General features: G+C 37.7%; 1 protein-coding gene and 1 long non-coding RNA gene across 3 annotated transcripts in view; one reads left to right on the forward strand and one right to left on the reverse strand.

The window, feature by feature from the left end:
- Positions 1-678, forward strand: part of LOC123380807 — a 67,569-nt gene extending 66,891 nt beyond the window's left edge. The window contains exon 3 of the long non-coding RNA XR_006587012.1: positions 459-678. This is a non-coding gene — a long non-coding RNA (uncharacterized LOC123380807). The remainder of the gene's footprint in view (positions 1-458) is intronic.
- P4HA1 (prolyl 4-hydroxylase subunit alpha 1) overlaps positions 1-15,097 on the reverse strand; it is an 89,545-nt gene that overhangs the window by 5,348 nt on the left and 69,100 nt on the right. For both annotated transcript variants that reach the window (XM_011287347.4, XM_011287348.4), the window contains exons 11-12: positions 4,757-4,810; positions 1,708-1,773 (exon numbers count right to left, since the gene is read on the reverse strand). In XM_011287347.4, coding sequence (XP_011285649.1) covers positions 1,708-1,773; positions 4,757-4,810 — 120 coding nt within the window. The remainder of the gene's footprint in view (positions 1-1,707; positions 1,774-4,756; positions 4,811-15,097) is intronic.

Consider the following 15,097-nt stretch of genomic DNA (forward strand, 5'->3'; position numbering starts at 1 on the left):
GAGAGAAGAATGGAAGAAATAAAGTAAAAGACAAATAGGGAAGGTAGCAGGAAGCAATGAAGCAGGAAAATGAGACTGAGCAGAGATACACAAATTTTGGTAGGGAGTGAGATAAACAGCAAAAAGAGATGCCATTTTCCTATCATTCAAATGGGTTAGGGGGTGGACAAAACAATGAAATAAGCAAAATTTATGTCTAGACTTAAAATTCATCTTTTGAAGTTAACAAAGGTTACAACATTGTAGAAGGTTATATTTTCCAAATATACTGTTTCCCAGTATTCCCTGTCCTACATGTTCTGTTTACGTGACACTGACATTCTTAGTGAGTGGTAGGGTCCATGTCTCCTCCCCTTGAAACTTGGCAGATCTTTGTAATTGCCTTGATTAATAAAAGCCAGGAGAAGTGACATTATTTGACTTCTGAAGGTAGGTAATAAAAATGCCATGCATTTCAGCCTTGCTTTTTGCAGAGATACTTGCTCTTGCAATCTAGTCACCATGCTGGGAAGAAGCCCAGACCACATGCAGGTACTCTGGCCAAAGCCAGCCTCAACCCTCAAGATGACCCCAGTGCCAGTCATCAACTGACTACAGATGCATGAATGATCCACAGCAAGAACCAGGAGTGAAGCCCACCTTACAACCATGAGACATAAAAATAGTTATTTTAATCTATTCAGTTTTGGGGTGATTTGTTATGCAACAAAAGATAACTGGGGCAAATATTATGACCAAAGTTTAATTTTTTTAATATGTTTAAGTATATAAACAATTTTAAAGTTTATTTCTTTTGGGAAGGAGAGAGCGTGCAGGTGCATGAGCAGGGGGGCAGGCAGAGATTCCCAAGCAGGGAACTCACAATGAGGGACTTGAACTCACCAACTGTGAGCTCATGACCTGAGCAGAAAGCAAGAGTCAGACTCTTAACCAACTGAGCCACCAGGTGCCCCGGTATATAAACAATTTTAAAAATAATGATCATACTGTTTTGAAATTTTACTAAACAATGTGAAAATGGTTACCCTTAATGGGGCTTCCAGGATGCTATAATGTGCTCTCTAGATTTAGCTGCTTACACCAGATGTATTCACTTTGTGAAAACTTATCAGGTTAGGATTTGTATACTTTTCTTATATGTATCAATAAAAAATTCAAAAGGAAAGTTTATTAAATGTGTGTGAATATATACAGAGATGCCTATATACACATCTGAACAGTCCATACACCAAAATATCCACAATGATTGTCTCCAAATAGACTGTTAGTAATATTAATTTTTTTATATTTTTAAGTTTATTTATTTAATTAAAGAGAGAGAGAAGAGCACAAATGGGGGAGAGGGAAAGAGAATCCCAAGCAGGCTCTGCGCTGTCAGCGCAGAGCCCAATATGGGGCTCAAACTCACAAAGCGTGAAATCATGACCTGAGCCAAAATCAAGAGTCAGATGCTCAACAGACTGAGCCACCCAGGTGCCCTGAGACTGTTAGTAATTTTAACTTTTTTATTCGGATTTTAATATTACTATCTGAAAAAGTTACAAATGCAAAAACCCTCCACTTACTCCTTTGTAAAAACTTTAAATTAGGATGTTAAATAAGAGCTAAGGAAAACAGACATCTGAACATCAAAATAAACATCATGTGATAAAATCCCAACTTAAAAATTTTAGCAAAAAAAAAATTTTTTTTTTAGCTATAACTTACATAAAACAGCCATGTAGCAATTCTATTTCCTGTCCCCAGCTCTTTGAAAGCATCTGGTTCATCTTTCTGTGAATAAAACACAACAAATTCAATGGTATAAAATTCAGGAATGCAAATTATCCAGTGGCACTAAATACCAGTAATATGCTTAAGGGTATGCCAAAAAAACCCCAAAAGGTTCATTTATAATGTCTAGTGCATGATATACAGCAAGCACTCAAATACTTGTTGGTTGTTGATTCAGATTGTACAGTGAATACTTTTGATAAGACCACTGGGGGTAGGGGGGACCTATATTAATTAGCCTAAATAACGAAAATCAGTATCTACTATCCACAGATTATTAATTAATGCCTATAGTTTTAGCTTCCAAAGGGGCAGGGGGGAAAGAGCCTCTTAGCTACATTCATGAACTCTATTCTCTGTAGGTAAAGAATTTACCTTGAGATTTAAATTGAACTCATGGTCCATTCAAATGTTTACTGCTACTATGCTTGTCATTCTTTTGGACAGTCAGCACTTTAATCTGGCTGGACAATTCACATCTAGCTATTTAAATCTAAATTAAAATACAATACAGTGTCTTGGCAGTTATCCCAGAAAAATGAAAATGTATTTTTCACACAGAAATTTATACACATCTTTATTGGTAATAGCCCCAAACTGGAAACTACCTTACTGTCCTTCAAAGAATGAACAATTAACCAACTGTGGTGTGTCTATACTGTGAACTCCTACTGAGCAATAAAAAAGAACACACTACTGACACATTCTTTAAGAACTCCACTAACCTCAGAGGAATTATGCTGCTGAGTGAAAAGAGATACATACTGCATATACTGCATATAACATCTATATAACATTTCTGAAATGATAATTACAGAGAAGAACAGATTAGCAGCTACCAGCAGTTTAAGGGATGGGAAGCAGAAAGGTATGTGCAGCTATAAGAGCAGGACTGTAAGGGAGTCTTGCAGTCATGGTGCAGTTATGCATCCTGATTGTGTGGTACTTTCACAAAGTTACACATGTAATAAAACTGCATAGATACACACACAATTAGTGCAAATAGAACTGTTGAAATATGAAATAGCTCTATGTCTTGTGCCAATGCTTATTTCTTGGTTTTGATAGTCAACTACAGTAATGCAAGATGTTAACATTGGGGGAGGCTGAGGGAAGGGTTCATAGGACCTCCCTGTACATTTCCTTGCAACTTCCTAGGAATCTGTAATTATTTCAAAATAAAAAACTAAGAAAAAAATTTAGTTGCACTAATGTCAGAGCTTGAACTGTACTCTTTCACATCATTTAAGACTCTCAGACATTTTTCAATAATTGAAAAAAGAAGGGAAAGACTAAAAATATATTCCTTGCTGGCCTACATAGAAAAAGAGTACAATTCTGGGATTTAAGCTAGTCAAGGGCCATGACACAATATAGGCTGTTTTCCTTCAAAAAAATGTACTCTTATTTTAAAATGACAGTAGATCAAGAAGTTTATGAAAATGCCCGAGACAGTTCTTAGAATTCATGTAATTATGATAAAGCTTAATGAGGACTTGTATACTTGTATAATGTATAATTTATAGCTTAATGTGAAAAAAGTAAGTTTAATATTTATTAATCTTAAGCAAGAGTAGTACTTGGTAAAGGACAGCTTTTTAGCAAACTGCTTTCATACTATATATTCTCCAGTGTCTCTCTACATCTGTTTTGTATTTTTTATCTTGTTTCTTAATGTATTCTTATAATTTCTTCAGATTTACCAATTCATTCACTAATGCACTTCAACTGTCTCTGTTTTTTAAGTTTATTTATTTGAGAGAGAAAGCATGAGTGGGGGAGGGGCACAGAGAGAGAGAGGAGGAGAGAGAGAGAGAGAGAGAGGAGAGACAGGATCCCAAGCAGGCTCAGCACTATCAGCACAGAGCCCAATGTGGGGCTTGAACCCAGGACCCATGAATTCATGACCAGAGCCAAAGTCGGATGCTCAACCAACTGAGCCACCCAGGCGCCCCTCTCTAATCTGTTTTAATTTATCCATCAAACTTTAAATTTTCAACAATTACTTTTTTCTACCTAGAGGTTCTATTTGTTTTTCAAATATGTTAAATCATTTTGAGAGTTTATTAATTTTTATCCTTTTATTTTTAAAACTACTATACAGTTATTTTATATTCTCTGATTATTCAAGTACCTAACATCCTGGGGCTTCTAAATCTGTTGGTCACTTTAGTCTCACCAATGGTGTCTTATTACCAGTTTTTTTTTTGTTTTTTTTTAATGAGTTTGTATTTGGCTGACCTTAATCTTTAAAACCCTTGAGGTACTAGAATAAAGATGCCTGTCTTCAGGGAGGACATGAGTTTGTCTCTGCCAGGTACCAAGAAGCACTACCTAAATGAACAACTTTAATTTCTCCTCTTTCAGGGTAGTGAAATTCAAAATAAAAGGTTCATGTGAGAGCAGGCCTAGGCTTTCAAACTCCCAGAAGAGGCTCTCATACACATTCCATGCCCACCTGGATGATGAGAGGCAACTCTCCTTAAGGCTCCTGACTCCAAGCAGATTCTTTTCAAGGCTATTCTTTCTTTCTCTGAGGGTATAATCCTTTTGGAGATTCAGGTTTTATGCATCAGTCTCAAGTTCAGTAGCCTGCACAGTGGCAGGTCCTCTCACACAGCCATCAATCCTCAAAGCTCTAGATTCCTGGAGACAAATGCTTTCAGCTTCAGCTTTTTTGGCCCAGCCCCCCTTTAACTCTAATTTTAGTTTCTAGGTTTTCTTTGTTCATTTTGGGAATTGGGAATTTCCTTTACTTTCTTCCAGTCTCAGCAATGCATTTAAAAGTATCCTAAATTTTTGTTTAACATCTAGGGGTTTTGTTTTGTTACTGCTAAAAAGGTTTTATAGAATGTCTATTCCACCATGCTTCCACAAATTGCAAACAGGCTATGAATTTTTACTACTAAAAGAACAGACTTAACATGTCATGCCTAAGCTTCAGTTAGAACTCCTACATTCTCCTTTTTTTTTTTAAACTTACCCGTGCAAAATCAAAATGGGGTTCATATTGTCCTCCAACTCCATAATTTGCTACCTGAAGAAGAAGAAGAAAGCATGCATTAAAAAAAATCAAGATTACTATTCAAAAAATCTGTAAGTCCTGTTTTGGCCTCTTACATGATATGGTTAGGTACTTCTAGAGAAATTAGAAGCAAAGCAGTTGAAATCAATGACAGTTCTAAGGAACCAAGGATAAAAAACTAAGGGTAGCTACTATATATTTAAGAACCTTAATTAATATACCTCCTTTTAGCAAATTTTGAGGTACATGTTTTCCTCTAATATATAACTTAAACTAAAATTTGAATCAGAATTTTTAAATGTTTAGAATTAAAATATTATAGAATTAGAGTTTTGAGATTTCTATTATTAATTTTTACTAAACACTTTTCTTTGGAATTTAAATCAAGACTCATGTTTTCCAAAGCCCCAAAATCTGGGAAACTCCCAATCAATTTTAATAAAATATCTTCCTACAATTTTAATCGGTAATGACAATGTCCCAGTGGGAAGCAGCAAAAGAGAGTAAAAAATTGGTCTGAGTTTAAATTCTAGCTTTCTTAGTTACAATATATGTAATTCTGAATACAATCTCAGTTTTCTTATTTATAAATTAAGGAGAATGATGCCTTCCCTTAGCTCCCTCCTTGTATCCCAATATGACACAATAAAAGGAGAATGTAATTTGAAGAGCACTACCAATGAAATGAAAGAAAAACATAATTAAAAGAGTGTTGCCCACAGCAAAGTCCAAGTCCTATGTGAATTATTATTACTCTGGATATTTTACTCCTTATATTGTAGACACATTGGGTTGAATCAACCTATTAAGTAAAACTGTATCACATAGCCTGAAAGATCCTGTGAGGGTTAGGCAGATGAGAATAAACACAGATCAGGAAAGAAAAAGCTACATATAAGACCTTTTAGTGATATAATGAATACCAAGGAAATTGTAGATTACCATGGAATAAATGGCAACTTAATTAAGCAATTTAAATATAGGCAATCCTGATTTTGCACAGTTCCAAAAGGCACACATCTAATGGTTTAGCTACTCATTAACACCAGAGTTCCAACAACATAGTTTAAATTTCAATCACCAAAACATATTGACTACGAGTAATTGCATAAAGTACAAATGTTGCTGCTAGCACTTTAGTCCACAAATTACGATGTAAATAACAGCTGCACATCATGATGAATGACCAATCATATCACTTCTTTCAAAGTCTATCAGTGATTGGTCACTGCACATCTGTTAATTCATGCACAGACACCAAAGTATGTAGTTGTGTTGCCTCCTTATCTCCCAGTGAAAACTCATGTGATATTTTACAAAAATGAATAGCTGGAAGAGGCAAATGGCTAACAAAGACAATGTACAGCAGAAAAAGGGAAAGTAATAATGCTTTAAGTAAAATTCAAATCAAACTTAAATGGTGATATAGAAAAAAAATGACAAGGGGAATGCTTCCACTTGTGCAGGTCAAGAAACTCTAGCTATGCAGCCAGAGGAACGTGGTGAAGGCAAACTTACCGACATAAGGAAAGTGATTGTGATGGAAACGATAAAGATGTCTTGGAGGAAGGAAGAAATGATGTTGGAAAAAAAATCTTTCAACCCACTGCACTACCCAGGTGCCCCAAATTTCACAATAAGAAGGAATGTTTAAACTATCCTTGATAAGTGTTTACAAAGATATAAAGCACTTTAATTCTCAATATTCACAATAAAGATTACCCAGACAATTCAATAGGGAAGAGTAGTTTTTAAACACATGGTGCTGGTGGGGCGCCTGGGTGGCTCAGTCGGTTAAGCATCTGACTTCAGCTCAGATCATGATCTCGCTGTCAGTGAGTTCGACCCCCGCGTCGGGCTCTGTGCTGACAGCTCAGAGCCTGGAGCCTGTTTCAGATTCTGTGTCTCCCTCTCTCTCTCTGACCCTCCCCCATTCATGCTCTGTCTCTCTCTGTCTCAAAAATAAATAAACGTTTTAAAAATTTTTTTCAAAAATAAATAAATGTTAAAAAAAATTAAATACATGATGCTGGGACAATTGAATATCCACATGAAAAGAATGAAGTTGGACCTCTACCTCATATACAAAATTGACTCCAAATAGATCAAAGACCTGAACATAACAGATAAAATTATAAAACTGTTAGGAAAAAACACATGTATAAATCTTTGTGACCTTGCATTAGGCAATAGTTTCTTAGATATCTAAAGCACAAGCAACCAGGGACTTCTGAGGAAAATGGCAGAATATGAGGATCCTAGGCTCACCTTGTCCCACGGGCACACCTAGATAATATCAAAATCAGTGTAAATAACTCAGAAAATGACCCAAGGACTGGCAGAACAGACTCTCCACCGTTAAATGTAGAGAAGGGGACACATGGAAGAGGGTAGGAAGGGCTGAGATGTGGTAGGGAGCCAAAAAGACTGTGAGACTGCCTGTGGGAGGGAGGGAAGCAGTGGAGTGGAGAGGGGAGAGGAGCAGACCTCCACACCAGGCACCCCATGCATACGGGGCCTGTATGGGTGAGATGAATCCCTATAAACATCTGTCTTTGAAAACCAAAGGGGCATGGATTCTCATGTTCTTATAATCAGTGGGCTTACCACCTGGAACTTTAAAAATCAGCAAGCTCAGCTCTGGGAGAGTCTGAGGGCAGAAGGAAACGGAATCTCCGCCCTTAAAGAGACAGTGCACTGAAGAGCCCAGCTGACACACAGCATAGAAGAGGCAGTTTGAAAAATGCCACCTGAAAAACAAAAAAAAGAATGCCACCTGGGGTGGGTGGCGCCTGGGTGGCTCAGTCAGTTACTTCGGCTCAGTTACTTCAGCTCAGGATCTGACAGTTTGTGGGTTCAAGCCCCGTGTCAGGCTCTGTGCTGACAGCTCAGAGCCTAGAGCCTACTTTGGATTCTGTGTCTCCCCCTCTCTCTGCCCATTCCCTGCTCATGCTCTTTCTCTCAAAAATAAATAAAAGTGTTTAAAAAAATTTTTTAAATGCCTGGGTATACAGGAAGGAGATTTTTTTTTTTTTTTTACTAATCTCAGTACATGAGCTGGAGGGGCAGGGATTTGAGGGGCACTTCTCTAAGAGCCATTTCCTTCCCCTGCCCCCTTCCCCAGCCTGGATTCACAGACACCTATGGGAACCAGGGCAGCAGAACACTCTCCTGCTAACAGTGAGAGCTCCGCCAGACATTCTTCTGCAGACATACTCCCTCCATCCCAAGCAGCCTCAGGTCCCCTCTCACAGCACACCTGCATGGACCTTATTAACAGTGCCCTCTGAACCCTCCCCCTGCTCACCAAGCTATTATATGGACCCACCCTTCCATTCCAGTCTGGGCAGTTTTCTCATGGTCTTCAAGCTCTCTCCCACAGCAAACCAGTGTAGATCTTGCAGGCACCATGAATCTCAGCCTGCTTTTTCTTGCGGACCTGCCCTTCCAATAGACCCTTGGCCAGAGTCCATCCAAAGCAGTGCCACAAGCCTGGAAGTGTGCAAGTAGCCCTGATGGGGGCCTCTACCACTACAAAGTGACTCCTGCCCCAGGGAGAGATGAAGATATATACACGTACCAGTCCAACTATGGCCCAGCAGTGGGCTGGGGGCAGACATCGGTCTGACTACAGGCCCTACCCACCAACAAAAAGCTTCTCAGGGCACAACAGAGGGAAAGCACCCTGCAGTTCAGTGCTACTCCATCTCTGGCAAATGTCTGGTCTGACTCAACTCAAGCCCAAGGTGGCCCTAGACTAGGCCACTAACAACACAGAGACCAAAACCTGCCCACAACAGGCAGAGAGTGCCATTGCAGACAAGTGGACTAAAAGCAGTGTGGCTCATGCAACACACATAGAAAACATCCCTAAAGCACTGGGTTCTGGTGAACAGGGGACAGTGCACTGCAGGGTACTATAGGACCTCTTTTTCACAAAGCCACAGTTTTCCAGAGTGGGAGACATAGCTGACTTACCTAACACAAAGAAACAGACAGAGTTAGACAAAATAAGGAGACAGAGGAGTGTGTCCCAAATGAAAGAACAGGACAAAATCACAAGAGACCTATGCAAAACAGAGATAAATAATATCCCTGATAAAGAATTTAAAGTAATAGTCATAGGAGCACCTGGGTGGTTCGGTCGGTTAAGTGTCTGACTTTGGCTCAGGTCATGATTTCACAGTTCATGGGTTCCAGCCCTGCATCAGGCTCTCCACTGACAATGACAGCCTGCTTGGAATTCTCTCTCCCTCTCTCTCTGCCCTTCCCCACTCGCACGCTCTTTCTCAAAATAAATAAAGAAAAAAGGAATAATATTTAAAAAATAAGTAAGTAAAGTAATGGTCATAAAGATACTCACTAGACTCGAGAACAAAGTGAAGGATCTTAGTGAGACCCTCAACAAAGAGATACAAAACATAAAAAAAAAAAAAAAACGTATCAGAGATGAACAACTCAATAAGTGAGGTTAAAAATATACTAGAGGAAGTAAATAGTAGACTAGGGGAAGCAGAACTGATCAGCAACTTGGAGGACACAGTAATGGAAAGCAACCAAGTTGAACAGGAAAAAGAAAAAAAAAATGAAAACAGACTAAGGGAACTCAGTAACACCATCAAACGTAGTAACATTTGCATTATATGAATTCCAGAAGGAAAAGAGAGAGAGAAGGAAGCAGAATATTTATTTGAAAAAATAATAGCTGAAAATTTCCCAGTTCTCGGGAAGGAAACAGAAATCCAGATCCAGGAAGCACAGAGAGCCCCCAACAAAATCAACAAGGAGGTCCACACTAAGACACGTAGTACTTAAAATGGAAAGCAGTAATAAACAGAATTTTAAAAGCAGCAAGAGAAAACAGTTACATAAAAGGGAAATCTCTTAAGGCTATAAGCAGATTTTTCAGCAGAAACTTTGCAGGCAGGAGGGAATGGCAGGATGTATTCAAAGAGCTGGGAAAAACAAACAAACAAACAAACAAACAAACAACCTGCAGCCAAGAATATACTATCCAGCAAGGCTATCATTCAGAATAGAAGAAGAGAAAGTTTCCAGACAACAGAAGTTAAAGGAATTCATGATCACGAAAACAGCTCTATAAGAAATGTTAAAGGAGACTCTGTGGAAATGAAAGACCATAAGGAGAAGTATGAAGAGTAGGAAGCATAAAAGCAATAAAATTAAGCTTATCTATAAATATCAGTCAAGGGACACCTGGATGGCTCAGTCCGTTAAGTGTCCTACTTTGGCTCAGGTCATGATCTCACGGCTCATGGGTTTGAGCCCCGCATCGGGCTCTGTGCTGACAGCTCAGAGCCTGGAGCCTGCTTCTGATTCTGTGTCTCCTTCTCTCTCTCTGCCCCTCCCCCACTCACCCTCTGTCTCTCTCTCAAAAATAAACATTAGAAGAAAAAATTTTTAAAAAATTAGTCAAGAGTTTCACAAAAGGATGTACAGTTTCACACCATATACCTAAAATGTGGCAGGGGAGAGGAGTAAAAATTTAAAGCTTTTAGAATGTATTCAAACTTGGGGCACCCAGGTGGCTCAGTCCATTGAACGTCCAACTCTTGATTTCAGCTCAAGTCATGGTCTCGTGGTTCGTGGGTTCGAGCCCCACATCAGGCTCTGCACTGACAGCATGAAGCCTGCTTCAGATTCTCTCTCCCTCTTTCTTTGCCCCTCCCCCACTCGCCCCCCCCTTTTAAAAATAAATAAAAATTTAAAATTTTTTTAAAAATTTGTTTTAAAAAGAATGGATTCAAACTTCATAAACTTAAGTGACCATCTACTTAATACAGACTGCTGTATGCATATGATGTTATATACAAACCTCATCGTAGCACAAATCAAAAACTGGTAATAGATATATGCAAAAAATAAAGAGAAAGGAATCCAATTATATCACTGATGAAAGCCAGCTAACCATGAGAGAAGAGAACAAGAAAGAAAGAACTACAATGGCAACCATAAAACAAGAAACAAAGTGCAATAAATACATACCTATCAATTATTTTGAATGTAAGTGGCCTTAACACTCCAATTAAAAAAAAACACAAAAAAACAGAGGATGACAGAATGGCTAAAAAAATCAAGACACATCTATATGCTGCCTATAAGAGACTCATTTCACACCTAAGAGACATGCAGATTGAAAGTGAAGGGGTAGAAAAGCATTTATAGTGCAAATGGAAGTGAAAAAAAGCTTAAGTAGCAATACTTATATTGGATAAAACAGATTTTAAAACAAAGACTGTAAGAAGACACAAAGAAGGATACTATATGACCATAAAGGGGACAATCCAACAAGATATAGAAATTGTAAACATTTATGCACCCAACATAGAAGGACCCATATTCATAAAGCAGCTAACAAACATAAAGGAAATAATTGCTAATAATACAATACTAGGAGACTTTGACACTCATATCAATGGATAGATCATTTAAACAGAAAATCAACATAACAGTTGGTTTGGATGATACACTGGACCACACAGCTCTAACAGATCTATTCAGAACATTCCACCCTAAAATAGTAGAATATACATTCAAGGGCACATGGAACATTCTCCAGAATAGATCACTTATTAGGCCACAAAACAAGTCTCAACAAATTAAAAAGTCATACCAAACATCTTTTTTGACCACAAAACTATGAAACTAGAAACTAATTACAAGGAAAACTCGGGAAAGAATACACACAGGTTAAATAACATGCTACTAAAAACAATGAATGGGTTAACCAAGAAATCAGTCAAAAAAAAAAAAAAAGTGGAAACAAATGAAAACAAAAACTGAGATGCAGCAAAAGCTGTCCTAAGAGGGAAGTTTATATCAATAGAAACCTACTTCAAAAGCAAGAAAAATCTCAGATACACAACCTAACCTTACATCTAAAGGGGACTAGAAAAAGAAAAACAAACAAAACCCCAAACCAGCAGAAAGAAGAAAATAATAAAGATTAGAGCAGAAAGAAATGAAACAGAAATTACAAAAACAATGTAACAGATCAATGAAACCAGGAACTGATTCTTTGAAAAGTTCAACAAAATTGATAAACCTCTAGCCAGACTCATAAAAAAAAGAACTCAAATAAACAAAAACAGAAATGAAAGAGGAGAAATAACAATCAACACCACAGAAATACAAAGAACTGCAAAAGAATATTATGAAAAATTACATGCCAACAAATTGGACAACCTAGAAGAAATGGATGAATTTCTAGAAACATATTAACCTCCTAAAACTGAATCAGGAAGAAGCAGAAAATTTAAACAGATTGAATCAGTAATCAAAAAACTCACAACAGGGGGGCCTCGGTGGCTTGGTCAGTGAAGTGTCCACCTCTTGATTTTGGCTCAGGTTGTGATCTCATGGTTCATGAATTTGAGTCCTGCATTGAGCTTTGCACTGACAGCATGGAGCCTGCTTTGGATTCTCTCTCCCTCTCTCTCTGCCCCTCCCCAGCTCACTCACTCTCTCTCTCTGAATGAATGAATGAATGAATGAATAAATATATATATATATATATATATATATATATATATATATATATATATATATATATATATATATATATATATAGGGGCGCCTGGGTGGCTTAGTCGGTTAGGCGTCTGACTTCAGCTCAGATCATGATATCACAGTCCGTGAGTTCTAGCCCCACATCTGAGCTGTCAGCTCAGAGCCTGCTTCAGATTCTGTGTCTCCCTCTCTCTGCCCCTCCCCTGCTCATGCTCTGTCTCAAAAATAAATAAAAACATTAAAAAAAATAATAAATAAATAAATAAACAAATAAATAAATAAATAAATAAAAACGTATTAAAAAAAAACCCTCCCAACAAACAAAAGTCCAGGACCAGATAGCTTCACAAGTGAATTCTATCAAATATTTCAAGAAGAGTTAATAACTATTCTTCTCAAAGTATTCTAAAAGTAGAAGAGGGAGAAAAGCTTCTATGAGGCCAACATTACCCTGACACCAAAACCAGATAAAGACACTATACAAAAAGAAAATTACAGGCCAACATCTCTGATGAACATCCAGAAAATATTACCAAGCCAAATTCAACAGTACATTAAAAAACTCACTGACCAGGATCAAGCGGGATTTATTCCTGGTATGCAAGGGTGGTTCAATATTTGCAAAACAATCACTGTGATACATCACATCAGCAAGAGAAAGCATAAAAACCACTTAATAATTTCAACAGATGCAGAAGAAACATTTCACAAAGTACAACATCCATTCATGATAAACCCTCAACAAAGTAGGTTTAGAGGGAACATACCTCAACATAACGAAGGCTATATATGATAATCCCACAGCTATGATCACACTCAATGGTGAAAAACTGAAAGCTTTCTCCCTAACATCAGGAACAAGACAAAGATGTCCACTCTTACTACTTTTATTCAACATAGTACTGGGAGTCCTAGCCACAGCAATCAGACAAGAAAAAGAAATAGAAGGCGTTCATATTGGTAAGGAAAAATGAAAACTTTCATTATTTACAGATGACATGATACTATACATAAAAAAACCCTAAAGACTCCACCAAAAAACTACTTGACGTGATAAATGAATTCAGTAAGGTCACAGGATACAAAATCAATATACACAAATCCACTGCATTTCTATACACTCATAATGAAGTAGCAGAAAGAAATGAAGAAAACAGTCCCATTTACTATTTAACCAAAAATAATAAAATACCTAGGAATAAACCTAACTAAGGAAGTGAAAGACCTGTACACAGAAAACTATAGAACACTGATGAAAGAAACTGAAGAGGACTATAAAACACTGATGAAAAAAACTGAAATGGAAAAATATTCCATGCTCATGAATTGGAAGAACAAATATTGTTGAAATATCCATACTACCAAAGCAATCTACAGATTTAATGCAATCCCTATCAAAATGCCAGCAGCATTATTTTACAGAACTAGAATAATACTAAAATTTGTATGGAACCACAAAAGACCTCCAATAGCCAAAGCAATCTTGAAAAAGAACAAAACTGGAGGTATCACAATCTCAGCTATCAAGATGTACTACAAAGCTATAGTAATCAAAACAGTCTGGTATTGGTCAAAAAACACACACACAAACTAATAGAACAGAATAGAAAACCCAGAAATAAACCCACAATTATGTGGTCAATTAATCTTCAACAAAGGAGGCAAGAATATGCAATAGGAAAGAGACGGTCTCTCCAATAAATGGTGTTGGGAAAACTAGACAGCTACATGCAAAAGAATCAAACTGAACCACTTTCTTGCAACATTCACAGACATAAACTGGAAATGGATTAAAGACCTAATGTGAAACCATGAAAATCCTAGCAGAGAGCACAGGCAATAATTTCTCTGACATCAGCTGCAGCAAAATTTTTCTAAACATGTCACCCGTGCAAGGGAAACAAAAGCAAAAATAAACTGTTGGACTACATCAAAATAAAAAGCTTCTGCACAGCAAAGGGAACAATCAAGAAAACTAAACAATAAGCTACTGAATGGGAGAAAATATTTGCAAATGTCATATCTGACAAAGGGTTGTTAATATCCAAAATATAAAAGAATTTATATAACTCAACACTCAAAGCACAAATAATCCAATTAAAAAATGGGCATAAGACATGGACAGACATTTCTCCAAAGAAGACATACAGATGGCCAACAGACACATGAAAAGATGCTCAACATCACTCATCATCAGGGAAATGTAAATCAAAACCACAATGAGATATCACTTCACACCTGTCAGAATGGCTAAAATTAACAACTCAGGCAACAACAGATGTTGGCGAGGATGGGGAAAAAGAGAATCTCTTTTGCACTGCTGGTGGGAATGCAAACTGGTGTAGGCACTCTGGAAAACAGTATGGAGGTTACTCAAAAAATTAAAAATACAACTCCCGGGGCGCCTGGGTGGCGCAGTCGGTTAAGCATCCGACTTCAGCCAGGTCACGATCTTGCGGTCCGTGAGTTCGAGCCCTGCGTCGGGCTCTGGGCTGATGGCTCAGAGCCTGGAGCCTGTTTCCGATTCTGTGTCTCCCTCTCTCTCTGCCCCTCCCCCGTTCATGCTCTGTCTCTCTCTGTCCCAAAAATAAATAAACGTTGAAAAAAAAATATTTAAAAAAAAAAATACAACTCCCATATGACCCAGCAATTGCACTACTAGGTATTTACCCAAGAGATACAGGTATGCTGTTTCAAAGAGGCACATGCACCCCAATGTTTATAGCAGCACTATTAACAATAGCCAAAGCATGAAAAGAGCCCAAATGT

This window comes from Felis catus, chromosome D2 (genome assembly GCF_018350175.1).
Source record: "Felis catus isolate Fca126 chromosome D2, F.catus_Fca126_mat1.0, whole genome shotgun sequence".
Taxonomy (NCBI): Eukaryota; Metazoa; Chordata; class Mammalia; order Carnivora; family Felidae; genus Felis; species Felis catus.